At 48.8% G+C, this 21,743-nt stretch overlaps 10 protein-coding genes across 10 annotated transcripts; 4 read left to right on the top strand and 6 right to left on the bottom strand.

Moving 5' to 3' along the window:
• Window positions 1-274: 274 nt before the first annotated feature.
• Window positions 275-1,204, bottom strand: BT62DRAFT_582619 (uncharacterized protein). Its single transcript, XM_043181507.1, has 2 exons — window positions 660-1,204; window positions 275-609 (listed from the first exon to the last, which is right to left on the bottom strand). The coding sequence occupies exons 1-2, from the start codon at window positions 956-958 to the stop codon at window positions 435-437; spliced, it is 474 nt and encodes a 157-aa protein (XP_043033931.1). The 5' UTR covers window positions 959-1,204; the 3' UTR covers window positions 275-434.
• Window positions 1,205-2,590: 1,386 nt separating this feature from the next.
• On the top strand, window positions 2,591-4,353 carry BT62DRAFT_975802 (FAD/NAD(P)-binding domain-containing protein; the record flags this gene model as incomplete). Its single annotated transcript, XM_043189205.1, has 8 exons — window positions 2,591-2,849; window positions 2,900-2,986; window positions 3,036-3,103; window positions 3,164-3,508; window positions 3,565-3,686; window positions 3,739-3,871; window positions 3,927-3,956; window positions 4,008-4,353. The coding sequence occupies 8 exons, from the start codon at window positions 2,591-2,593 to the stop codon at window positions 4,305-4,307; spliced, it is 1,344 nt and encodes a 447-aa protein (XP_043033932.1). The 3' UTR covers window positions 4,308-4,353.
• A 619-nt stretch (window positions 4,354-4,972) lies between these two features.
• On the bottom strand, window positions 4,973-6,580 carry BT62DRAFT_983104 (PH domain-like protein; the record flags this gene model as incomplete). Its single annotated transcript, XM_043189747.1, has 3 exons — window positions 4,973-6,075; window positions 6,131-6,205; window positions 6,268-6,580. 3 exons carry the CDS (start codon window positions 6,578-6,580, stop codon window positions 4,973-4,975), a joined length of 1,491 nt encoding a protein of 496 aa, XP_043033933.1.
• Window positions 6,581-6,830: 250 nt separating this feature from the next.
• On the bottom strand, window positions 6,831-8,559 carry BT62DRAFT_910580 (uncharacterized protein; the record flags this gene model as incomplete). The annotated part of the gene is made up of 2 exons (XM_043183802.1): window positions 6,831-6,983; window positions 7,033-8,559. 2 exons carry the CDS (start codon window positions 8,557-8,559, stop codon window positions 6,831-6,833), a joined length of 1,680 nt encoding a protein of 559 aa, XP_043033934.1.
• A 263-nt stretch (window positions 8,560-8,822) lies between these two features.
• BT62DRAFT_1012656 (uncharacterized protein) lies at window positions 8,823-9,519 on the top strand (the record flags this gene model as incomplete). Its single annotated transcript, XM_043177956.1, has 3 exons — window positions 8,823-9,040; window positions 9,091-9,230; window positions 9,290-9,519. The coding sequence occupies 3 exons, from the start codon at window positions 8,823-8,825 to the stop codon at window positions 9,517-9,519; spliced, it is 588 nt and encodes a 195-aa protein (XP_043033935.1).
• A 131-nt stretch (window positions 9,520-9,650) lies between these two features.
• BT62DRAFT_937974 (uncharacterized protein) lies at window positions 9,651-10,948 on the bottom strand. Its single transcript, XM_043187438.1, is given in 6 exon segments — window positions 9,651-9,765; window positions 9,797-9,947; window positions 9,959-10,018; window positions 10,029-10,290; window positions 10,605-10,736; window positions 10,793-10,948. 3 exon segments carry the CDS (start codon window positions 10,905-10,907, stop codon window positions 10,100-10,102), a joined length of 438 nt encoding a protein of 145 aa, XP_043033936.1. The 5' UTR covers window positions 10,908-10,948; the 3' UTR covers window positions 9,651-9,765; window positions 9,797-9,947; window positions 9,959-10,018; window positions 10,029-10,099.
• A 406-nt stretch (window positions 10,949-11,354) lies between these two features.
• BT62DRAFT_1012659 (uncharacterized protein) lies at window positions 11,355-12,245 on the top strand (the record flags this gene model as incomplete). The annotated part of the gene is made up of 4 exons (XM_043177957.1): window positions 11,355-11,507; window positions 11,557-11,706; window positions 11,768-11,861; window positions 11,986-12,245. The coding sequence occupies 4 exons, from the start codon at window positions 11,355-11,357 to the stop codon at window positions 12,243-12,245; spliced, it is 657 nt and encodes a 218-aa protein (XP_043033937.1).
• A 533-nt stretch (window positions 12,246-12,778) lies between these two features.
• Window positions 12,779-13,761, top strand: BT62DRAFT_975811 (uncharacterized protein; the record flags this gene model as incomplete). The annotated part of the gene is made up of 6 exons (XM_043189206.1): window positions 12,779-12,957; window positions 13,003-13,035; window positions 13,083-13,098; window positions 13,149-13,263; window positions 13,314-13,325; window positions 13,372-13,761. The coding sequence occupies 6 exons, from the start codon at window positions 12,779-12,781 to the stop codon at window positions 13,683-13,685; spliced, it is 669 nt and encodes a 222-aa protein (XP_043033938.1). The 3' UTR covers window positions 13,686-13,761.
• A 932-nt stretch (window positions 13,762-14,693) lies between these two features.
• On the bottom strand, window positions 14,694-17,988 carry BT62DRAFT_997722 (glycoside hydrolase family 95 protein; the record flags this gene model as incomplete). Its single annotated transcript, XM_043190676.1, has 14 exons — window positions 14,694-15,083; window positions 15,142-15,252; window positions 15,307-15,734; window positions 15,785-15,893; window positions 15,942-16,019; window positions 16,068-16,084; window positions 16,134-16,188; window positions 16,241-16,246; window positions 16,301-16,378; window positions 16,432-16,517; window positions 16,568-17,395; window positions 17,444-17,479; window positions 17,529-17,634; window positions 17,698-17,988. The coding sequence occupies 14 exons, from the start codon at window positions 17,986-17,988 to the stop codon at window positions 14,787-14,789; spliced, it is 2,526 nt and encodes an 841-aa protein (XP_043033939.1). The 3' UTR covers window positions 14,694-14,786.
• A 1,127-nt stretch (window positions 17,989-19,115) lies between these two features.
• On the bottom strand, window positions 19,116-21,717 carry BT62DRAFT_937978 (Pkinase-domain-containing protein). Its single transcript, XM_043187439.1, has 13 exons — window positions 21,570-21,717; window positions 21,381-21,515; window positions 21,105-21,330; window positions 20,924-21,053; window positions 20,518-20,863; window positions 20,325-20,451; window positions 20,207-20,268; window positions 20,114-20,155; window positions 19,951-20,057; window positions 19,685-19,896; window positions 19,592-19,634; window positions 19,429-19,538; window positions 19,116-19,381 (listed from the first exon to the last, which is right to left on the bottom strand). The coding sequence occupies exons 1-13, from the start codon at window positions 21,589-21,591 to the stop codon at window positions 19,315-19,317; spliced, it is 1,629 nt and encodes a 542-aa protein (XP_043033940.1). The 5' UTR covers window positions 21,592-21,717; the 3' UTR covers window positions 19,116-19,314.
• Between the last annotated feature and the right edge of the window lie 26 nt (window positions 21,718-21,743).

Raw genomic sequence — 21,743 nt, forward strand, 5'->3', positions numbered from 1 at the left:
CGGGAAACGACAGGGGGTGTAAGTATATATAAGGCAAATAGAGCGAGTGATCAAAAAGTAAGATAAGATGAAACGTACGGATATCCTCCAACACTTTCGATTCCGGGACTTCATGTTAGACGTAGGAATAGTACGATACGCACATGTTCACTTACCTATTTGATATTCCTTCCTTTTTCAGCATGTCACACCATTCCACACATCTCAGCTTTCAACCATAACACTGAGATGTGAGTACCTTCTATACATATCTATCCTTGACCGTATTTACTTATCACCTATGTAGTAACATTACAACGTTTTATCCTAGCGTCCGTTCTCTTCCGAAAACTTTTTTCCTCGTTCACCACATCCGTGCTCCTACCTCGTTAACTCCAACACTTCATTATCGTGTCGAATATAACGTGAAGACATGACTGCAACGAGTGAGACGCTCAATCACCATCAACTACACCCCAGTAACCGAAATGCCCCTGCAGACCGCCGACAAGGAAGAGAAAGAAACCGATGAACAATGTTCCGAAGAGAAGCATCGGGCGGCGGCCCCACTTGTCAATGTACATGATGGCCGGGACAGTGAGGGGCCACATTGAGAACGTATTAAACAGACTAAAAGATCAGTCAGAGTCACATGCAGGTCTAGAAGCGACATAACATACCACTGAGATGAAATTTCAGCAACGACCAGCGCCTTCAAAGACATAGACGCTACAGTACCTATTGGAATTCTCGCTAGAGATCTATTACATAGCAATGCCGAGCGACATACATCATGACGTTCACACCGGTAAGTTGAGACCACATTTGGAGAGCCATTCCGGGACCAACACGCTGAGGCATGCCAGTTTAAGCAGATCAAGGTATGACTTGGCACCCTCGGTTCTCTCAGAGACAACCTGCTGCTTGATTTCTTCGTACTCTGGCATAACAAACTCGTTGTTGGGGTCACCACCACCATGAAAATCAGCGAGAACCGTCAAAGTTTCCTGTTCTCTAGATGAATAAATTCAGTGGGCCAGAATGAAGTCATCAGTAGTACGAGATGGTGTCCATGTTATGATCGAACAACTAGCGAGGACTTTTGAGGGAAAACGAGCATGCCCACGCATAGAACTATGGCTGAAATCATCTGAAGACGCCATGGATTGCGGAACGATGCGGTGAGAGATGGTAAATTGTGACATGAATTTTACTTCAGAGATTTCAGGCAAAAAATAGTCGAGCGGATGGAAGTTTTCGTGGGACTGGGCAAGGTGGATGAGTTTGTTATCGACAGTTGAGCATATTATTTAGTTTTAGACAGTATTTCGGGTGAAGCAATGTATGCGAATGCCAGTAGAAGCAGAGTCGACGACGAGGAAGTGAGTGGACATCGCAAAGGCAAGCCATATACGTTGATCAAACAAGTGAGAGCAGTTCCTCGGATGGTGTACACAGGCAATACTCGCGAATGGACAGAGATGAGAACGACGTCGAGAGATTGACGAGCTTGGTGTCCGGCGAATTCATGCCCGCACTTGTGCCTGGTTTGGAATGGCCTTCACGTCGACAGGCTATATACGTTGCTCGAGGCGAAGAAGAGGGACGAGTGTGCAAGGTCGCGATTTCCTCTGATATGGATGGAGTGGGAGTGGGAGAGAATGGTGGCGATCGTCAGCATCTTTCAGGTGTGGGGTTGGATGACATCGACTCATTCCGGCTCGGTATGCATGGAGTGCTGCCTATCAGAGTAGGCCCTTCTGCTGCAAGCGACTGAGAATGACTGCGTGAGATGTGCTGGCCAGTCGGGATCAAATCTCTCCATCGACTTTTGTTTTCGTACCACCACTCCGGCCACCGCGACTGGATGCTCATAGGATTCAAGGAGGCACATGTCTCGCCCCAGGACCCTCCTTTTGCTCTGACTGAATACCGCGACCGGTGCAACGTATTTATCTACTGCGCCGCTCGGAGCACGGGCTGCAGATTCGATGCCGGGTGTGCTTCAATATGATCCCGGACCATGCCTCCTCCATCTCGAATGTGTTCGGCAAAACGCACTCTCTTTAGTCAATTCATCCCACTATTGACATGCCGAACATTAATACACCTAGCAACACCACCAATTATTATCAAATAGTCGATGCTTGCAATACCGAAGCACTAGGTCAGCAACCCTACAAAGGCCAACTCGTACATCCTGTCCCATAGCTTTCCTCCATTCCCGCATCCCCCCCCCCCTTATAATACGATGCATCTGCACTCAAGTTCAGTCTACTTTCCCATGCTGGCCGGCTAAATGCAAATGCCACTATATCACCGCGCATATTCGCCCGCTCGAGATTAACTGATGTGTCCTACCCCGGGCATACATCAGCCAAAACTCATCGGTTATTTACAACCTACTTTTCATTTTGACTAAATCTTCTTTACCATGCACGGTTAGAAATTGAGCTGTTTTCCCGTTCATTGCACCCAAAAGGTTCTGAAGATGATCGCATCCACAAGGCTCAGTGGTCACAGGTCACGGTTCCCGCTCGAGTACTTAAAGTGCATGAAGTGATGGACTTTAGCTCGTCTTTTTTTTGTATTGCAACACGCTACCAACCAAATGTCTGACTCCTTAATCACAGTCAGTGTTACATTTTCTCGGATACGCATCAGCTCGTTGATCGAAAGTGTCGTCTTTCAGGAATCTACACTCTACGATGGAGCAACTGCACCATGCCGGTTGAATATCGTCATTATTGGAGCCGGAATTTCTGGTCTTTGCGCTGCGCTTTGTTTGGCCAAAGCCGGTCATACTATCACCGTACTAGAAGGTAGATCTGATCTTCAAGAGATTGGTGCAGGAATCCAGGTCGGTCCCAGTCAGTATCTAACCACGCTTTTGCGTGATACCTACTTATCTGTCGTCCAGATACATCGCGCCTTCTCATTCGATGGGGTCTCAAACCGTCCCTCGACAACGCTGGAGTGTTACCTACGCATATGTCTTTTCTTCGCTGTATGTTCCTCTCAGTCGAACCGCTCTCTATAAATGATTCCTCTCACAGATGACAATGGCAAGCAACTAGCTTATTATCCTTATCAAGAATTCGGCAGCCCGTGCTATGATATACACGTGAGTGTACTATCTCTCCGCGCCGTGGGTTTTCACAGCGCTTACTTGCGACGAATCTAGAGACGCGATGTTGTTAATATGCTTCACGAAGCTACCGCCCCTCTCGCGACCCTTCGCTTCAATACCAAGGTGGCGTCTGTTAACCCCGACACAACTTCTGTTACCCTGAACACGGGACAAGTTATCCAAGCGGACATGATCATCGGAGCTGATGGCGTTAATAGCCTAACGCGAAACGTCGTGGTGGGCTCGCCTACCCATGCTGTACGAAGCGGAGACGCAGCTTTCCGGTCTGTCGTCGATGTAGATAGGATGATGCTCGATCCAGACCTTCGTCCTTTCGTTGAAAAGCCACAGCTTAATGTCTGGCTAGGACCCGAACGCCACCTGGTCATGTATTCCATTGTGCGTTTTGCAAACGTCTTTGAGAGGGTAACGCCATTAACAACGCGCGTCTTTAGGGCCTGAACGAATGCAATGTTGTTTTATTGCATCCGGACGAAACAGAGGAGACCGCCATTCCGTGGACTCGACCAGGGGATATCGAAAAGATGAAGAAAGAGTTTGCTGATTGGGACCCTCGGTAAGTCTTTTTCTTTTCTTCGTGATATCCAAGATGCTGAACATGAACCAAGAATCGGCAAACTAATAGATCTCATACCATCTGGCATTGTAGGATCTCTCAAAGTTCTCGAGTCCCCGCTCAAATCCTGGGTACACAAGAACGGTCGTATTGCTCTTGTCGGAGATGCCTGTCATCCAATGCTGGTAAGTGATATCTCCCCAGTCCTTACCATGTTAGCAATCCATTCCTTTACGACAGCCATACCGAGCCCAAGCAGCGTCTATGGCCGTAGGTGTTCCTCGTCCTCTCTGCTCTTGATTTCTAATGACGTTCTCCCAGATCGAAGACGCGGCTGTCCTCGGCAACCTCTTCGTCCGCCTTACGAGCAAGGATCAAATACCCACTCTCTTGGAAGCATATGAATCTCTCCGGAATCCTCGTGCCATGGCCACAGCTGATGGTTGCTGGGAGGATAAGAGTAGTTTACATCTCCCTGATGGACCTGAACAACGTGCGAGGGATGAAGCGTTGAAGGTCACCATGGCTGGCAAGCGTAGCAGCGTGGGCCAGGATAGTGAAGCACAGTACGATTATGATGTCGAAGTAATAGTTAACGACTGGTGGAAATCGCGCGGTTGATAGATGGGCCTAATAATATAGATCCCAATTTGACGGTGTCATCGTGCACAGAAAGTTTTTTTAAACAAAGTACGCGCCTCATGTTGAATCATACATTTCCCGACTCGAGCACAAAGTTATAAACCACGGAGACTTTGAAAGGCTAGTTTCGTCTTCGATTCCCGAATCTAATATTTATGTAAAGATAAAGCCATGACTTGCCCATCTATGGCGTCGGGGAGACCGAGTGCAAAGGTAGCAGCAGCTTTACTGGAGCGATGCTTCTGGGCGCGGGCGGTGGATGGGAGAGATAGAGTTCGTTGGATCACGGAAAGTGACTCGATATATGACCGCAAAAGGTGAGGGTAGTTGATATCTTTGAGTAAGCCTAGGGCTTTCGGATTTCCTGCGCAGATGAGCGTGAAAAAAACAAGGTTATAACAAAGCTTTAAGTTGAAAATATGTGCCGTCAAATATTCAGTTAATTAAAAAGCCAAGAACTGTTGCGACGTTGTAGAAGCCGCGAGATCCGCAATAAACAGATCGTGATGATCATCAGTTTCTTTCGCATGCAGTAAGAGTGTCAGACCGACATTTGAGTCAGGGACATCAGTAAAGTTACTGTATACACGAGAGGGCCTATATCTACCAGAGCAACTATCTAGCACAGAATAATAAGTATTGGATTAGTCCCAATCATCATCATCATCATCATTGTCATCATCATCGCTGTCTCCCATATTCTTATTTCTGGCTAGTAATGCCTCAGCCAATGCAGAGGTCAAATCCCCTCCTGCGGCGGCGCCAACACCTGCAGCTGCACCCATAGTCGCACCGGTAGCAACTTCTTCCCCCCGGGACGATCCAGAAGGCGGTGGAGAATTGGGCTCTGTCTTTCGAAGCGAGTGGATACCCTTTCCTTGAATCGAAGCGAGAAGGTCTCCGCGTCCAGGTTGAGGAGGAGGTAGCCCTGTGACGGCTCCGCTACCGCCTGCTGGAGGAGGTGGGGGAGGAGGAGGACCTCCAGCTGGAGGGGGAGGAGGCGGCGGTGGAGGGGGAGGTGGAGGAGCACCTCCTGTAGGTGGTGGTGGTGGTGGTGGTGGAGGAGGAGGAGGAGAAGGGGCAGAAGAAATAGCAGCACCTCCTGTTGGCAGTGGTGATGCTGGAGGAGCTGGAGGAATTGATATACCCAATGGACGGGCCGGGGGAGGAGGAGCCACAGCGACTGAGCTCACTGGCCGGGCCGGGGGGGGAGGCGGTCCTGGGGTTGCTCGGACTGGCGGGCGCGTCGGAGGTGGCGGTGGTGCATTGGTAGCAGCCGGAGGTGGGCGGACCGGTGGCGGTGGAGTTCTGGAAGGGGGCTGTGGAGAAGGTGCAGGTGCAGATGCAGGAGGCAGTTGAGGTCGTCCCCGTAATGGTGGCGGTGGCGGCGGAACACTGACACTGTCATTCTGGCCGTGAGCTTTCCGTGAAGGCGGTGGCGGCGGTGGAGGTTTCTTGGGCTCTTTCGCTGCTGCTGGCTGCTGTTGAGGGTATGAACGAACGAAGTCCTCGATAAAGTCCATGTTCTTTGCTATCATTTCCTTGGCGATACCCGAATTTTCTAGTCCTGCAAGGATTGTCATCCATGTCGGGTCGACTCCCTCTGAAGTGAAGCCGGACTCGGAATCGTAGCCCATATGCGCAACGTGGACGAACGAGCCGGACGTTGGTCCTGAAATCATAGACTTGTCTATCTTGCCCCCTTTGTTTGCCTTCTTCTTCTTCTTCTCCGTCTCCGGCTTAGGCGCTACCAAGAACATTCAGAAAACATAACATTAAAAGAACTGAGCGATGCGACGTACTGCGCTTCTTGTCCTTCTTTTCCAGTACTTTCTTCCACAAATCTTTGGCTTCTGATTCATTGGAGAACACGAATCCTATCATGGAGTCCTAGAGAGTAAAGCACGGTAAGCATAATGCCGATCCAAAGGAGAAGAACCGCTTGCATCGCCAGGAAATGAATGGAAGAACGCCCTGTCCGCAGAGTATTCCAGACCGTCGTAGAACTCGTGTTCCCATATAACCCCTCTTGTACCACTCAAATCTACAAGCCTAAACGACAATGCACCATTTGAATTGTTCTTGGAGAACGCGAGAGCACCTTGAAGACCAGAATACGACCATTCGTTCGGCTGCGGATAAGCGTAGTAGACTCGGGCAAGCGTAGCGCAGAAAATCCTGTTTGAGGAGACTGGAATAGCAGCTTTGACTTTGTCCTTCTCTTCCTTGCTCAGCGTTGACTGAGACGGCATGATGACGAAGGTGGTGACAACCTCAGGGAAGAAGTCGTAGCGGAAAAGGAGAAAGGTTTCGGTCAGCGGAGCCGCAGGACGACTTTGACCTCCAAAACAATCAAGTACCAATAATGCCAAAACCAACTCAATTGTAACACACACACTCTTTTTCCTCTTTGTATTTAACAATTGTAGGGATAACATAGCATGGAAGATTTATAAGGACGACCAAATATCAAGATAAAGGAAAATTGTGCCTACACACAGTTTACGCCACTTTGACCCAACTAGATGGGCCAAGGGCTGTGACTTGTTCGTCGGCCCGGGCTTTCTCGACGGACTGTCCATCTCCTTTCTCCATGAGTATACCCAGCTCTTCTCCTCGGAAGAGGACGAGATTCGGGAATGGCCCGTGTAGATGCTACAGATGAATTAGAACAAGAGCTGTATCAAAACACTGCATCGCTCACCCATCGATCCATACCCTGCATACGCATACGCATGAAACACTTCCCCTCAACATATGGCTCGGTGAACCACGGATGCGTCGGAGGAACAAACTTTGCAAGATGTACGCGGAGCAGCTCGTATCCTTCGCCGCCTGTATGAAGACCCATAACACGTATGAGCTGCTGGAGATGGTTGTGCACAACAGTATGATACGTCCGCGTCCAGACCGCATCTATCGTTTCGGTTAGGATGGAATGGGCGGGATGAACGAAAGTAAGGTCTGCTTCTGAAACGGAAGCAAGAAGGGTAGCAGGATGTATCTTTAATCCACCGAAATCGCGGACGATGAACGCGACGAGCTTGTGGGGGGCTTCGGATGAGAAACGGGCAACGGTATTCTGGGGATGACATTCGAATGCAACGCCATTGATGATCAGGGGCGGGAGAAAGGCGCGAAGGAGAATGTCAATGTAATTTGAGAGCCAGGCGACGCGTGATTCTTTCGTAATAAGGCCAAAAATGGCTTGTGGGGAAGAAGTATCGACGAGGGCCGTGCAAACGATGTCAATGGTTCTCGAGTTGGAGTTGACAGTATGATCTTGCCGGATGAGACAGGCAAGGTGTCGAGCAACGAGAGGGTCAGGATGTGTACCAATGAGCGAGACAGGCTCCTCTGCGACAGTTAGGATAGTTCGATCGTATGTGAGTTTGGGGATTATCTGCGCAGAAAAACGCGGTCCGAGATACGCTGAAGCTGGCGAAATGGTCCGCACAGCGCTCGTCAGTTTGATACCTAGTGGTAGCTTCAAATGAAGTCCATTATCGAGATCTGGAACAATAATTGACCGTAGAGACTGTTGTGCCTCGACAGGGTAGGAAACTGCGGGTGGATGTATGACTGCTTCGGGAAAGTTGGCGGCTATATGGGCGATCTGAAGCTCGTGAACGGGAACAGGAACATACCCCGCCGGGACTGTGTATGTCGGGAAGCGCGCAATGAAGGGAGCGATAAGGTCGTGGTACGGCCCGGTTGTGAGGATAGATGTAGGCGGAACGTGGATCAGCCTCAGACGGGGATGGAGAAGGTTGTACGACGGGTCCAGGCGGAGGGGCGGGAGTGGGGCGCGCGTCTTGTGCATCGGGTGTGTCGGGTGCCCACCCATCACCGACTGTTCCCACGCAATGGCCGGTGACGAGAGCGTCGGGAAAGCCCCACCGTCCTTGGTGTCCCGTCCAAACCATTCCGACGCGCTCACCAGCTCTGACAGGATGGAAGCGCTCGACTCCTCCGACAGTCCTGACAATGACGAGAATTGTGTCCATATCCTGACCAGATCGGCATCAGTGTAAGATGGATCAACGTCGAGCGGGTCGAGCAGTTTGATAGTATCGACTCCAGATAAGATTGGCTTGCTTATCAACGGGATTTTGGCGAGGTCGGTCCCATTGAGCGAAAGCGTTGCCGTCTTTCTGTCGTTGTCGTCGCCGTAAGTCGCAGCGACGAGCGACTCGGTCACCAGTGCACTTGCCAGCCGGGGAAGCGTCATCGTTATCGATGGAATCGGTGATATTCGCAGTCGACTTGCTTTTATCCTATATTGCCGGCAACTGTTCCCGTCCACATGAGTATTCCCATCTTGGCGTAGTGGTGCTTTGTCACATCTTGGCCGTATACGTCGTCGTCGTCGTCGTCCTCGTTGGCGATACCGGTGAAGCCTGAGAACAGCACGTGACGTAACTTCTCACCAACGACCGGCCACCATCATCCCGTCTCCTTTCTTCCCGTCCCTCTCTCTGTTTTTGCCCACGGATGTCATCAATAAACAAACTAACCTCTCTCTCTACACAGACCCTCTCGCTTATTCTCGAACGTCAACGGTTTCCCCATGCCGCTGCAGCTCACGATGAGCGTATCCAAGGGAACATGCAAGCCCTACGGGATGGAATACGGGAGTTGGGTAGCGGCAGCGAAGTCAATGGGCTAAGGCAGCAGTACGAACGAATGAGGGGGATGGTTGGTGGTCAGATGTGAGTATTATTGACGTTCTCTATTTCGTGTCATTTCACCATATACGTAGTCTCGAAGATGAAAGGGAACTGCCACCACCTCCAACACCACGCAAGTCACAAGAACAAGTCTACATACCTTACACGGATGACCCAGACCCGGATTTAGAGGCTGGGATCATGCTGCAGGAGCAAAGGAGGTTGATGGATGGTACGTCCTCGTTATTTGAATTGTTCACTCAGTATTGACCCCCATATTCCGTCAACTAGACCAAGATAACCACCTAGACGCACTATCACATTCAATAAACAGGCAGAGAGATGTCTCTTTGCAGATAAGCTCGGAATTGGATACCCACACCGCCCTCCTTGACGGACTTGATCAGGACCTTGACACAACACATTCCAGGCTGAGCATTGCAAGGAGGAGTTTGGAGAGGGTATCTAAAGGCGTGAAGGGAAATGGCGAGTTTCTTCTCATTTTGATTCTCTCTTCTTGAACAGGCTTTGGCTTCCTAGGCTCAACGGTGACCATCGGGATACTCATACTCGTGCTGTTGGTGTTGATTGTCATCTTCAAGACATAGCATCTTATCACTATATCTATGATCTGATGGTGTTCCATGGATGGTTCTATTGTATCATATTATATGCCGATGCTTATAATACTGTCGAGTTTGCGCTCGACCATACCTTCAGCAGTTTTGTCCCTCAAACCGACCTTGTTGTCCCTTGTGCCGTTCATATCACGCCATCACTTTTTTTTATCTACATCAGAGTATGTTCGACCCCTCTCCTTCCCTGTTTTCTTGTTGAAGCACTAAGTTTAGGCATGGCCTTGGAGATCAACTGTTGTTATCAATTACTCGTGAACCTTCTTGGTCGCCCGTAGAATGATCCTGCACGCTTAGAGCTGACTCGCGATCAAAGGTATGTTGCCAGTAATCTAAGAGTGGTGCAGCGTTGTCAACGACTGCAAGGATTGTTTGAGAAAAATGGGCAAGAAACATTATAGCATATCACCGGGACATGAAGTTAAATATCTCGTAGCTACCACGCAACAGCTATTCCAGCCCCTCCTCACGGAGCAGTACCCTGGTTGCCGCAACCGTCGACCGTAGGCCAGAAAGTCGCATCCTCACCATCCAAGCAAGCTCCAGTCCACAATGAACTACCGTCAGAACCAGTCCATTCCGAGCACTCGACCTCTTCGAATGTTCCAGTCAATGCACCATGGCTCGAGGGGAAGAACGCGGACGATCCTCCAGTATCTTCGCAAATGTCAAAGCTGTGAGGGCAAATGGTTGAGCGAAGCTTGATGATCTTTGACGAGAAAAGCTCACTGGAATGGCATGCCCCACTCGTTTGTCAAATCTGACTGCGTCTGTCCACACCACTCCTCGTTCCCAGAGACAGGGCAAAGATCGGTTACCTGCCATGGTTTTCGTGTTAGAGGCCAAAGAAAAAAGCTGTTCTTCCGGATGCTCACCTTGACGACGATCGAGTAGAAAGGTCCACTGTACGAGGTGCTATACGGGTCTTCCGTGCCTACACAAGTCACCAATCAGACCAACGAACGCAATACAAAGAACATGCAGAAATAAACCTGTAATCGCGAAACATCTACCGCACGCGTCTCCAGCACCCAAGCCCGAAGAGGCTCCGAATGCGAGCTGGTTCATCGCAGCAGTGTAGCCTGTTGCGGTCTTTCCACAGGCTGTGTACAAAAGGAGTCAACGAAGAGCGCCATCCAGCAACAAGGACCACACCCACCAGGCGACGAGCAGCCCGAATAGTAGGTGAAAGACGCGTTTCCAGAGGCTTTCTGGACGTACCCAGCAAGGGCTGAGGATCCAAGAGTAAGGAGAATAGCACTGAGTTTCAACATTGTCGATTGTCGAATGGTGAAGTTTCTTCCCATCGACGATGACTTTTATACGCGCTGAAACCTCGCGCCGAGCACCTTCCGTGCAACATATCACATATCCCGAAACTGATGCGTATACGCGTTGACCTGGTGCAAGCGCACGGGTGCACTGTGGTCGTGACTACGATCTGGACCACAATCTCAATCTCATCGTCAAGGCTTCGAAGCCTATCCTTCTCAATGCTTATGATCACCGACGATGGCGCTATCTTCCTAATCAAGAGATCTGAATTCGTTCAGTCACAGGAAGATCATGTATTCGATTGTCACTCTATCGCTGCAGGTTAGATTCATTTTCTTCTCATGCCATCGTACTCATCCGCAGTTAGTTACTCCGCTTAACGGCACAACAGTGACACGAACAGAACTAGAACGAATAAATCCTTCCTTGCTGCCATTAAAAATAACATGAACGCCGTTCAGGGAGGCACCGTCTCCAAGGTCGTCAAGTTGTGGTCGAGGCGGAGCGGCTTAGAGACTTTCGCCAGTCATTTCGTATTCCTTGGAATGTTACGGTTACAATCAGTTGCTAGAGAGTGGCGCCTGCCCAGAGTACTCAGGGTGCTTGGCAGTCTCGAAGATTTCTCCCTTAATTGATCTCTGTGGGTAGGGAACTGAAGCGTACTCTTCCACTGATCGAAGACCCACCAACCTCCCCCCCATCAGTACAAAGGAATCCCAAGCAATTCTTTCATCTCTACGTTGTCCAAAAAGTCGGAAAAATCCGGCGATTGGCGGTGTACAATTCGGAATTGAACTTGTAAGTTTTAACTACCGACTGGAATCATAGAAAACGACCTCGTATCCCTGCTCGCTTCTAGAAGCTTTCGGACGAACAGGAATATTATGGATCTCAGCGTCATGAGCCGCTTCAAGCTATTATATCGCTTGCTTTCCTCCGAGAAGACGCTAAAAGTGAGACTGACTGAACTTTGGTGAGTCCTTGCTCAATTTACCGGGTCTTGGTCTTACAACACTGCACTCATGGACGACTGAAATGAAAACTGTCCCACTGAGAACACCTTTTCTCTCTCGTCAGCTACTATTTTGCTTTCGCTTCTTCCAACGACCCGAGAGCCTGCGGAAGGGGCGATGGGGCCGCTGCATAGTTATGCCGCCTTGTGTTCTTCCACGAAAGGCGGCCTTTGTTCTACACCGTCGGCGACTTCACTTAGGGTCTCTCCTGGGGCAACAGAGGCGTCCAGACCCAGCCGCGGCTGGAAAAACCTCACCTACACTGGTACTGGTGCTCATTTTCGACTAGTCCCTTTACTGCCTGTGTCGCACCGGGCATTTTGACAATTTTTTTACATTCACTACAAGACAATCAAACTACTCCTGCCTATATTTTAATAATCAAAAAGTCTTTCAGTTCCATGTGATCCTTCTACCACAAATCCGCCCTTAATATCACCGTTGGCATCCACTTTTACTCGAATTTTTCTACCCTTACTGACGGTCCTTACACCCGTCATATTTATATCTATTCTCCCAACATGCTTCAACGTGGGGCAAGTAGCTATCCACTAAATTGGCCCACTGAAACCTCCATTAACGGTCTGAAATTGAGGCTACGCGTACAATTTTTTTGTGTCCAATGTCTGTACGGTAACATGCATCTATCCTACACGTATATGTATATTCGGATACCATTGCCTGTCACTCTAGTGAGAGATACCACTACTTCGAGCGGAGTCTCAAATGTGCCACTGTCGGTATACGACGAATTAGGAAACAAGGCTTCCTTTCTTACCGCCGTCAGTTATGGCGTTCACCACCTCCGCCGTACGGCCCTTTTACAGTATCATCATCCGTGATCTCACTTTTAGCAGATGACACTCAAGCGCATCCACCGCGAAATCGCGGACGTTCAAAAGGAGGACATGGGCAATATTAAGCTCGCCCCGACGGACAATCTGCTCTTGTGGAAAGGATCTTTACCTGGGCCTGAGAGTAGCGTGTACGAAGGAGGATCGTTTGACGTCGATATCGTTCTTGCGCATGATTATCCGTGTGTCGTCTTTTGTTCGGATTCAATCATCTTATTCGCCACTAGGTTCACAGCACCGAGAGTCGTTTTCAAGACGAGGTATGTCGGATGTGCTATTTCTACGCGCCGTGCTGAGCTACCGGCAGGATATACCACATGAATGTGAGTTGCGCTACCCCTTGTCCCCACTGACCGCTACATGTTGTGTGCAGATTTCAGATCAAGGGAATATATGCATCGACATTCTTAAGAACAACTGGTCACCTGCACTATCCCTCTTTAAAGTGATGTTATCTTTATCATCGCTGTTGACAGATCCCAATCCCAGTACGCGTCGTTATTCAGACATGTCTTATCATCTAATAATTACTTTACAGAGGACCCACTCGGTATGCCAACAATTCTAGCCTCCCTTTGGTACTCATATGTCTTCAGTTCCTGGAATTGCTACACAGTATGTTCAGAATCGCAAGCTCTACGATGACACCGCTCGTCGCTGGACACAACTATATGCACGACCCGAGCCACCTCCGCCCGTCACCGCATCTTCCTTGAAAGGAAAGGAAAAACAAAAAGCACCTGTTATGCCGGTGACAGATGACGAACTGATCGTGATTTCTGACGATGATTCCCCAGAACGCCGTCGCAGGAAGCGAGAGGCCTCAGTGGAGGCGGATGCTCCTTCAAGGAATAAGAGGCGCACACGAAGCAATCATCAGGACGACGTTATCGTCATTGAAGACGACTGAGTTATTATTATTCGCTCTATACACTTGCATGTTTCTTACCCGCAATATTTATCATTCCGGATGGATTTATAAAGCTATTGAGGTATGCCTGTCTCTTTAAACGTGCTATCCAGTTCAGATACACCACATAACCAAGGTACGACCAGTTTTCACAAGTAATGCTTATTTGCGCAAGTCCCAGGCCCTTTTGGTGGCAACTGGAGATGCATCAGTTGTATTGCAGCCGTTTCCACCACATTGGAGGGACGGAGACTAATGACGTTTGCTTCAGGTCCATCACTACTCACGAGGCGCATCGACGACTTGGTCTCATCCTTCGACTGTAATGTTCTGTTTCATACTGTTGGATCAAACGACTCTCGGCTGAAAAGGCAGAAAGAGAAAGGGTTCAGCATTACTCCATGCGCGACAGCTGTGATGGATCAATAATGTAAGTGAAGAGGTTATGCTCTCTTCCGTAGTGGCTGCAGACGAGTCTCTACATTTTGAGAACATTTTCACCTTTGTGTAGGATGCCGCGAGTTACCTTCAGTTCAACGGAATAATACGAAACATCAGAAGCGCCAGAATCACGTACAATATCTCCTTATTCTTTCCTAAAGAGAACAGCACGCGCCGGAATATGCCTCTTTCCTTAAAGAACAGTCATGAGTTCCTTCTCGCTTTTACATAGCATTCTTGAACTTTACTGAAGCGTTCACTCTGTTTGAGACTGTAGTAACCGCATTCATGTACCGTGACAAGGGACATTTCGCTCTGAGGAAATTCCGCCTATTTGGCAGCCTTTCTCTTCTTCAAGTCCAAGGACCTGAGGATTGCAGATTCTCGGGTGACACTGTCTTGTGCTATTCCACGGAAAAGTGGCATTTATTCTACGTCTTCGGCTACTTTACTTAGGGTTTTCTCCTTCATAGGCATACAGACCCGGGAGTAGTGAGAATTTCTCACTTGCACTGATGCTACACTGTGCCGCTATATCTAGTTCTAACTTCTATCGTTGCTGAGTCCCACCTTGCATTTGTGGCCAGTACATTCATTGCATGTCATTAGTACGTGTCCGAACCACTGCTACCCATATAATATCCATATTAAATCAAACCTTCAAGTCAATGTAACCCTTCCTCCACTCTGAAGTACAAATTCGCCCTTGACGTCACCATTGGCACCTACTTCGACTCGCACCTTCCTACCTTCACTGAAGACGCCTACCCTCGCCATATCAACATCTACTCTCCCAACAAGTCCATCTGCCCATTCAAACCAAACGTCCAGCCCACCCCTGACGCGTGCCCCAGTTACGCGACCTCTTGCGGCATACGCCTGGGGCAACGCAGGCAGAATCTTGATGAGCAAGGTGTCGTTCCGAGAAGCAACGTCAGGTGACTGGATAAGCATGTTCTGCGAAATAAAATCAAACGGGTCGACGAGGACACAGAAGAGACTTCAGGAGACAAACCATCAGAGCACCCGGTAAACCGAGATTGGCGTCGATCTGGAAAATTGGATCCGAACTCGAGGGGTCGTACAAGCTGAACAAGTTCGGGCCAAAGTCTCTGTCGATCGTGTACTATCGAGAACGATATTAGCCAAAAAAGAATTATTGCACGAAATTGCACATTACAGTCAACTCCCACCACGCCTGCGACGCATTCTTCAACGCAGACCAGCACGCGGAACGCCATGCCTTCTCCCAGCCCGCATCTGCATCTGGACCTGTTCCATTGCCTCTTGCAATCAAGCTGACCGTTGCAGCGGCTAATGCCTGGTCCGCCGTGACATTTGTAACCGAGTCATTGAAAGCCCCAACGGCATATCCAGGGTACAACCCAATCAGATGTGAAAGATGTCTATGGGTATCTGTCGGTGAATCCTTTTCAATCTTCCATTCTTGCAATTGCCCCCAACTTCCCACTTTGATACCTTTATCCATTCTCGACCGTTTGTCCAGTACCTCCGCCAAAAAGGCCGGGTCGTTGTCACCAGAGAAAGGGTACCCTTTCTCCACGGCATTGAATAGCTGCCAGATCAGTTGTTGCGCGTGAGCACAACCTATCCAAGTATAAAAACCAGTTGCCGGATACACGTATAAAATGACACACCAAGGGTAATAGGAACTTGTTCTGGCGAATTACATGGGGCTGTGACAAGCGTGCCGTCCTTGAAGTACTCGTCCTCAATCAGTTTGTCTAGATGGAAACTAGCTACACCCTGCAGATATTTATCATCGAGAAGAACCAAGAAATGAAGCGAAGCTACCTTGATCAAGGGCCACCCCTGCGCCTGCCACCACGCTACGTCCTGGGTATAATCAAAATGGTCCCACACGTGAACCATCTATTTCTGAGGCTAAATTGTCTTTCAGATGAGAATACCGGTACTTACCATCCACGCATTCGATTCTGCTCTGGGCCTTAGAACAAATAAGAAGGGAAGAAAAGAAAAACCCACCAGGGTAATCAGCCCACTGTGCATCGCCAGCTTTCATTCCCGTGTGTCCGAAAATCTACCCGCGTATTTCTATCAGCATCATTCCCATGATAATGCGTCATACCCACATTCATCTATGCATGACGACCGGTCAGTCTACGTTAACTACACTGGCAAGCGGATTGTACCTCATTATGTGTTACCCATCCTCGAGAAATGTTGTACAAGACCTGCGCCGTGAGAGCTCCTCTGGGCGCCCAGTTTTTCTTTATTCGGCGCATCAATATGAGGTATTACAGATTTCAGGAGAATGCTCCACCTCAAAGTAGTCAAACAACGAAGCAGTTACGTTCATTCCGCTGGCTTCAGCGATCCAGTAGTTCATCTGAATATTAATATTGGAATCTGGACATCGTCAAGAACAATATTTTCACTGTCCGACAAAAATCACGTACGATAATCTGCTCCCCAGGCGTTACTCAATCCATCTGCCCACTTGCCTTGTAAATTCGCCGGTAGAAGTCCCCTCGCACTACCAGCCAACAAGTACCTCCCAAAATTGAATGCCAGCCACTCCAGGTAAGTATTTCCAACGCCGACCTGATACGCTGCCCTCAGCACATCTGTCGGGTTCTCCAGATCTACGGTTTGACCCAGGTCCAGTGTGAAGGAGCCCATCAACGTGGTATAATCATCAAGATGTTCCTTCCAGACATCCGCATATACCGATGAAGTTTTGTTGAAGAGAGGAAGTAACTTCTCATGCGGATCGGCACCCTTAAAGGAGAACGCGTTCGCCTGATTTCCGGCATCCTGGTCAAACTCGGTATCTCCAATCCATGAGATCCAGGCTTCGTTGGCTCCATCCACGACGAGGGTCGCGTTTGTCCCGTTAGGAATACAGGTCGTTGCACCTGTGTCGGACTCGGCCCACGCAATAAATTCATATGCCATTCCCGGTTCCGCAACAACACCTTGAACAACAAGTGCGTTATTCGTACCATCAAGACACGACACGTTCACTTGTGGCAACCCGCTTTCGATGGAAGCGGTGAAGGCGTAAGACAGAGCGGGGAGGGTCGAGTTGCTTGTTGTAGTCAGATGTTGAGTACATATTTTGCTCGGATGAGAGCAAAATGATGAACGGAGGTATGAAATATCGTCCTGCGTCCACGAAGTCCTAGCAACGCCTTGGTCGAGATCAAGCCATCGGGTATAGTTCGCGGTCACGCTGTCGGTGATATTGAGGGTGGTGATTAGATGTCCAGCGCCAGCGTAGGATCCTTGATATTCTTTAACAAATGAAATACTTTCAAGTTTACAGAACATACCGTACGCGACAGCATCGACGCCGAGAACATCGATGTCTGTATGATATGCTTAGCTGAATACGGGATATCAGCGATGGAGACTCACCTGCAATCTCGCCAATTGGACTTGTCCATATGGTGTCCCTGATTTGCTGCATTGAATTTGCCAACGAAGCCTGCTGTGACGGGTCTTTGTTCCCGCCATTATACGTCTACGATCATCAGCCCAAAGAAAACAAGAAAAAGGAGTTGGGAGTGCAATAGCCGCAACATACTGGATCAGAAAATGGTCCACCGCTCCACAGGGACTCAATATTTAACTGGGTAACCTCGACATGCGTTCCACCGGGGACCATTGCAGCAAGGTAGCCATTCCCAATAGGCAGCCAATTCTTGGACCAAGTGCCAGCAGCAGTCGTATACCAGAGACCGTTTCCTGTAGCTGGGAAGCCGCTCGGGGCACTGAGAACACCTACACCCAGGGTAGCTGTCGGTACGAAGACGCGTCGAAAGAGCATGAAGAAGTGGGAGACGCACAAGGCGTAGAGTCCCGTGAAGTCAATCATCTTGAAGGAGGGAGAAAGCACGGAAGAATGTGGTGCTGGCAGTCGTCTCGTGAAATGGTCTGCTGGCTCATCGACCCCTTCTCTCCCCTTGACAAGCCAGATCCGTGTCAACCCTACGGCCCGCTTAAAATTTCAAATTCATTTGCGCCTTCCACAGCCACTCGATCGCGATCAGAATCCTTGACGACACGGTTCAACTCTTTCAAGCTCCATTCATCTTTTATGCGTTTAAAGCAATGTCTTTGCATCCCCTTTCCTCTGTAGGAGGCGAAAAAAAAAGATACAGCCCATCGTATATCTTCAACAATCAATTAGTAGTACTGTCGTTGTTAAAGTACATTAATAATTCTATTTCGAACCTACCATATACATATTAGTCTTCCTTCTTCTCGCTAGCATCGTCATACCGGCGTCTCCATCCTGGTTAGCAAATTCCAAGAACGGTACTATGCGTGGTTGCACTGCGTACCAAAAATACCCCCTTCAATTGGCCAATCCCTCTGACGTCGCCGACGTCTCCCCTTTCGCTCTTTCTCTGTCCTCCCGCTTGTCCTCCCCATGTTGATGCTGAAACTGGACTTTATAATAATATTTCCAGATGCTCCCTCTTTCACATCCAAGTCCTGTTTTGAGATCCCCGCATGCACCAGCATGTCGCATTCAACACATTCCCCACCCTCCCGGAGGCAAAGCGCCCCCCTTTCTGTGGATGTATAGAAGGCTTCTCAAGCATGCGCTCCTGGCACCAGAATCTTCAGCCACAAGACATCTGTCTGGACTGAGTGATTGTTATGTACGTCACCGTCTCTACGTATCTCTCTTTAGTCGTCTTCACGGCACTACTCGCCCTCCGGTGTAGTGCTCGAAAAAGTCCGCGGAAGCAAGCATGTGTTCGAAATTGCTTTGTCACGATACTCTACTTCGTACAGCTAGGAATCACCAGCGCGGTGATAGTGAGTTTTTGCAATATGGCGTGACGTTCATCTGAACTCATGGGATATGAGGCCTTAGAATGTGAGACAAGTCGGGCATTTTCTAGTACTAATAATTTCGAATTTGTTCTTAACGTTCCTATCATGTTGTATACTTGTGTTGTATATCTTGTTTCCACTAATGATTCACTTTCGAGCTGTCTTAGATGTGGTCACTTGTACATTCCGTATCCTACACAAAGCGATTCCAGACAAATGTTTAAATATTAGAACGAAAATTGTCTACAGCGAACGAAGTGGTGCTAACAATTCACTCTACAGTGAAATCACTTTTGGTGGGTATCAGTCTTAAAATAAACGAAAAAAAAGCCATTGAAAAAAAGAATCCCCTCCCTCACATGGCGTTAGAATAACTGACGCTTTCACTAAGGTGCTCATTTGCAGGATTATATGTAAAGCCCCTTCGTAAACGGTCAAATACGTCCAGATCTCGAACGATGACACACACCTGAACTGATCCTGCACAGTTTCGGAGAGGGCGGAGTCCGTAACAACTGAATCCTGCGCCTCCTCGTTCGTAAAGTCGGGATCAAAGTTGGCCACGTCGAGAACAGATTCCTGTGCTACGATCAGACTGACATAGATCTCATAAAAAAATAAAAGAGGCGCACAACACTCGGCTTGAATGGCGGTGGGTATCTCTTCGCCAACAACCTGTCATGCATGTCAGCTTAAAAAGTGGCGACGGTACAGGGTAGACCCACCTATTCCAATCAATATACCTCGCAAAGAATGGGTGTCTCTTAATTTCTTCACCCCCATTCGCCCCAAGGCGCCGAGACGGATCTCGCTGCAGCAACCCCGTCATAACACTCTTCGCCTCCGCAGACATGTCAGGTGGAAAGTGAAGCGGATCAGTCAGAATTCTCTGATACATCGTATTTACGTTGTCATCGTAGAATGGTGGGAGGCCAGTCTATTCACAGCTTGACATTCAGTAATCAATGCCGAAAGCCATGGAAGATCTCACCATCATCTCATACAGCAACACACCCAAAGTCCACCAGTCAACGGTCTTGGTGTATCCTTGACTCTCAAGGAGTTCGGGAGCAATGTATTCCGGAGTGCCGCAGAACGCTGCGTAACAGGATCTATCAGTGGGAATACCGTATTTGTCAGGTGATGGTACTTACTGTTCGTTTTTTCCGTTTCGGACATGTTGAGTTTACAAAGACCTATCCAGTTATTAGTGAGCAAAACTACCTAAGCACTTTAATAAGACTCACCAAAATCACATAACGCAATGTGCCCAGTATAATCAAGGAGAATATTCTCTGGCTTAAGATCCCTATCGCGTCCATTATGAGCACCCAGATCTGATGTACACATATAAATTAGGCTCACCGGTAAACAACATTGAAGCCATGCAAATGCTCCAAAGCACAAAGAAGTTCTGCCGCATAGAATCGGCTGCGATCCTGGTCAAACTTTCCCTCTCTCTGTAAATGGTAAAACAATTCCCCGCCGTTGACTAACGGCAGTCATGATATGATCTAATTTAGCCACTCATTGCCCCGTTCATAACGCATCAACTCACCAAACGACATGACAAGATAGAGCTTATCCGGATTCTGGAAGGAAAACTTGAGGGGGACAATGAACGGATTGTTGACCAATGCTAGCACCGTCCGTTCTGCGAGGATGTGGGTAATCTCCCCAGGCCTCTGCGCAATATGTGCCTTGCGAATGGTCTTGAGGGCATAGATACGCTGGGTGTCCTTCTTTCTGACCTGCATGACCTTGCCGAAACTACCTTTCCCAATAACTTTGAGAAGGTCAAACGCGTCAATCGTGAGAAGCTCGTTGCGTGTAGGTTTAAAATCGATCTTGAGATGGAAGGAGCCTGCGCCGGCGGTGGCAATGTACCATTGATCTGAGGCATGCTGTCGCGAGAATAGTCTTAAGAAAGGAAGAATATTGGCATAAAGTGGTATGAGACTCACATGGCCATCTAGCATTGGCGTAAGGTCCACACGAGCCAAGAGCAAGTCATTTCCCATATCGTCCGGTCCTTGCATAGGTGCCGTACGCAAGTATGCAGAGACGGAAATGTTGGATGTACGTGAGACATCACTTTGCGGGTATTCAGAAGGGAGAGTAAAACAAGGAGTGGCGACAACTCACAAGTCCGCCCTGTAGTTCCACACTGGGCTCGCTAAATCTCCACCCATTGCATCAATGAGAATCTCGTTCTTGTCAAACTCTAGAACCACATAAGGGAGCCACCAGAAACGTTTGCGCTGCATACTCTCTCTGTTGCTAGTCGACTTCCGGGTGGGAGGCGCCGATTCTAGTGCTCTCTGTATGATATCCGGAATTGGTGCATTGGGAGGCAGGGAAAGTCCACGTCCTTGAAGGTGCGTTGGCTCGTAGATAGGGCTTGCAAACACTCTGACATACCTGAGAAGATACGAATGGTCAGCATTCCAGACCTGAACTGATCAGATCCAGTAGGTGGCTTCGGCGTCGTAGGTCGAGAGGGTATGGGAGTGACAGATCTCGAGATGACCCCGTTCTCCTTGCTGTCCCTGGATTCTACATGCGAAAGGTAATGAATGCTGCATATTCCAAGGGGTGCTGCAAGCGTACTTTTTCCAAGTTTCCAAGACATTGTGGCGTAAATGAAAGACAGCTACACGAAACGATGATGGTGATATAAAGTAGAGAAGGAGTAAGCACCGCCAGCGAGCTTTCGTGTTGTGATTTGAAGATGGATGTAGGTCCGAGCGCCGATGGATATAGCCCCGGAGTGATTGGTCATAC

This window comes from Guyanagaster necrorhizus, assembly GCF_019112545.1.
Source record: "Guyanagaster necrorhizus MCA 3950 unplaced genomic scaffold BT62scaffold_49, whole genome shotgun sequence".
Taxonomy (NCBI): Eukaryota; Fungi; Basidiomycota; class Agaricomycetes; order Agaricales; family Physalacriaceae; genus Guyanagaster; species Guyanagaster necrorhizus.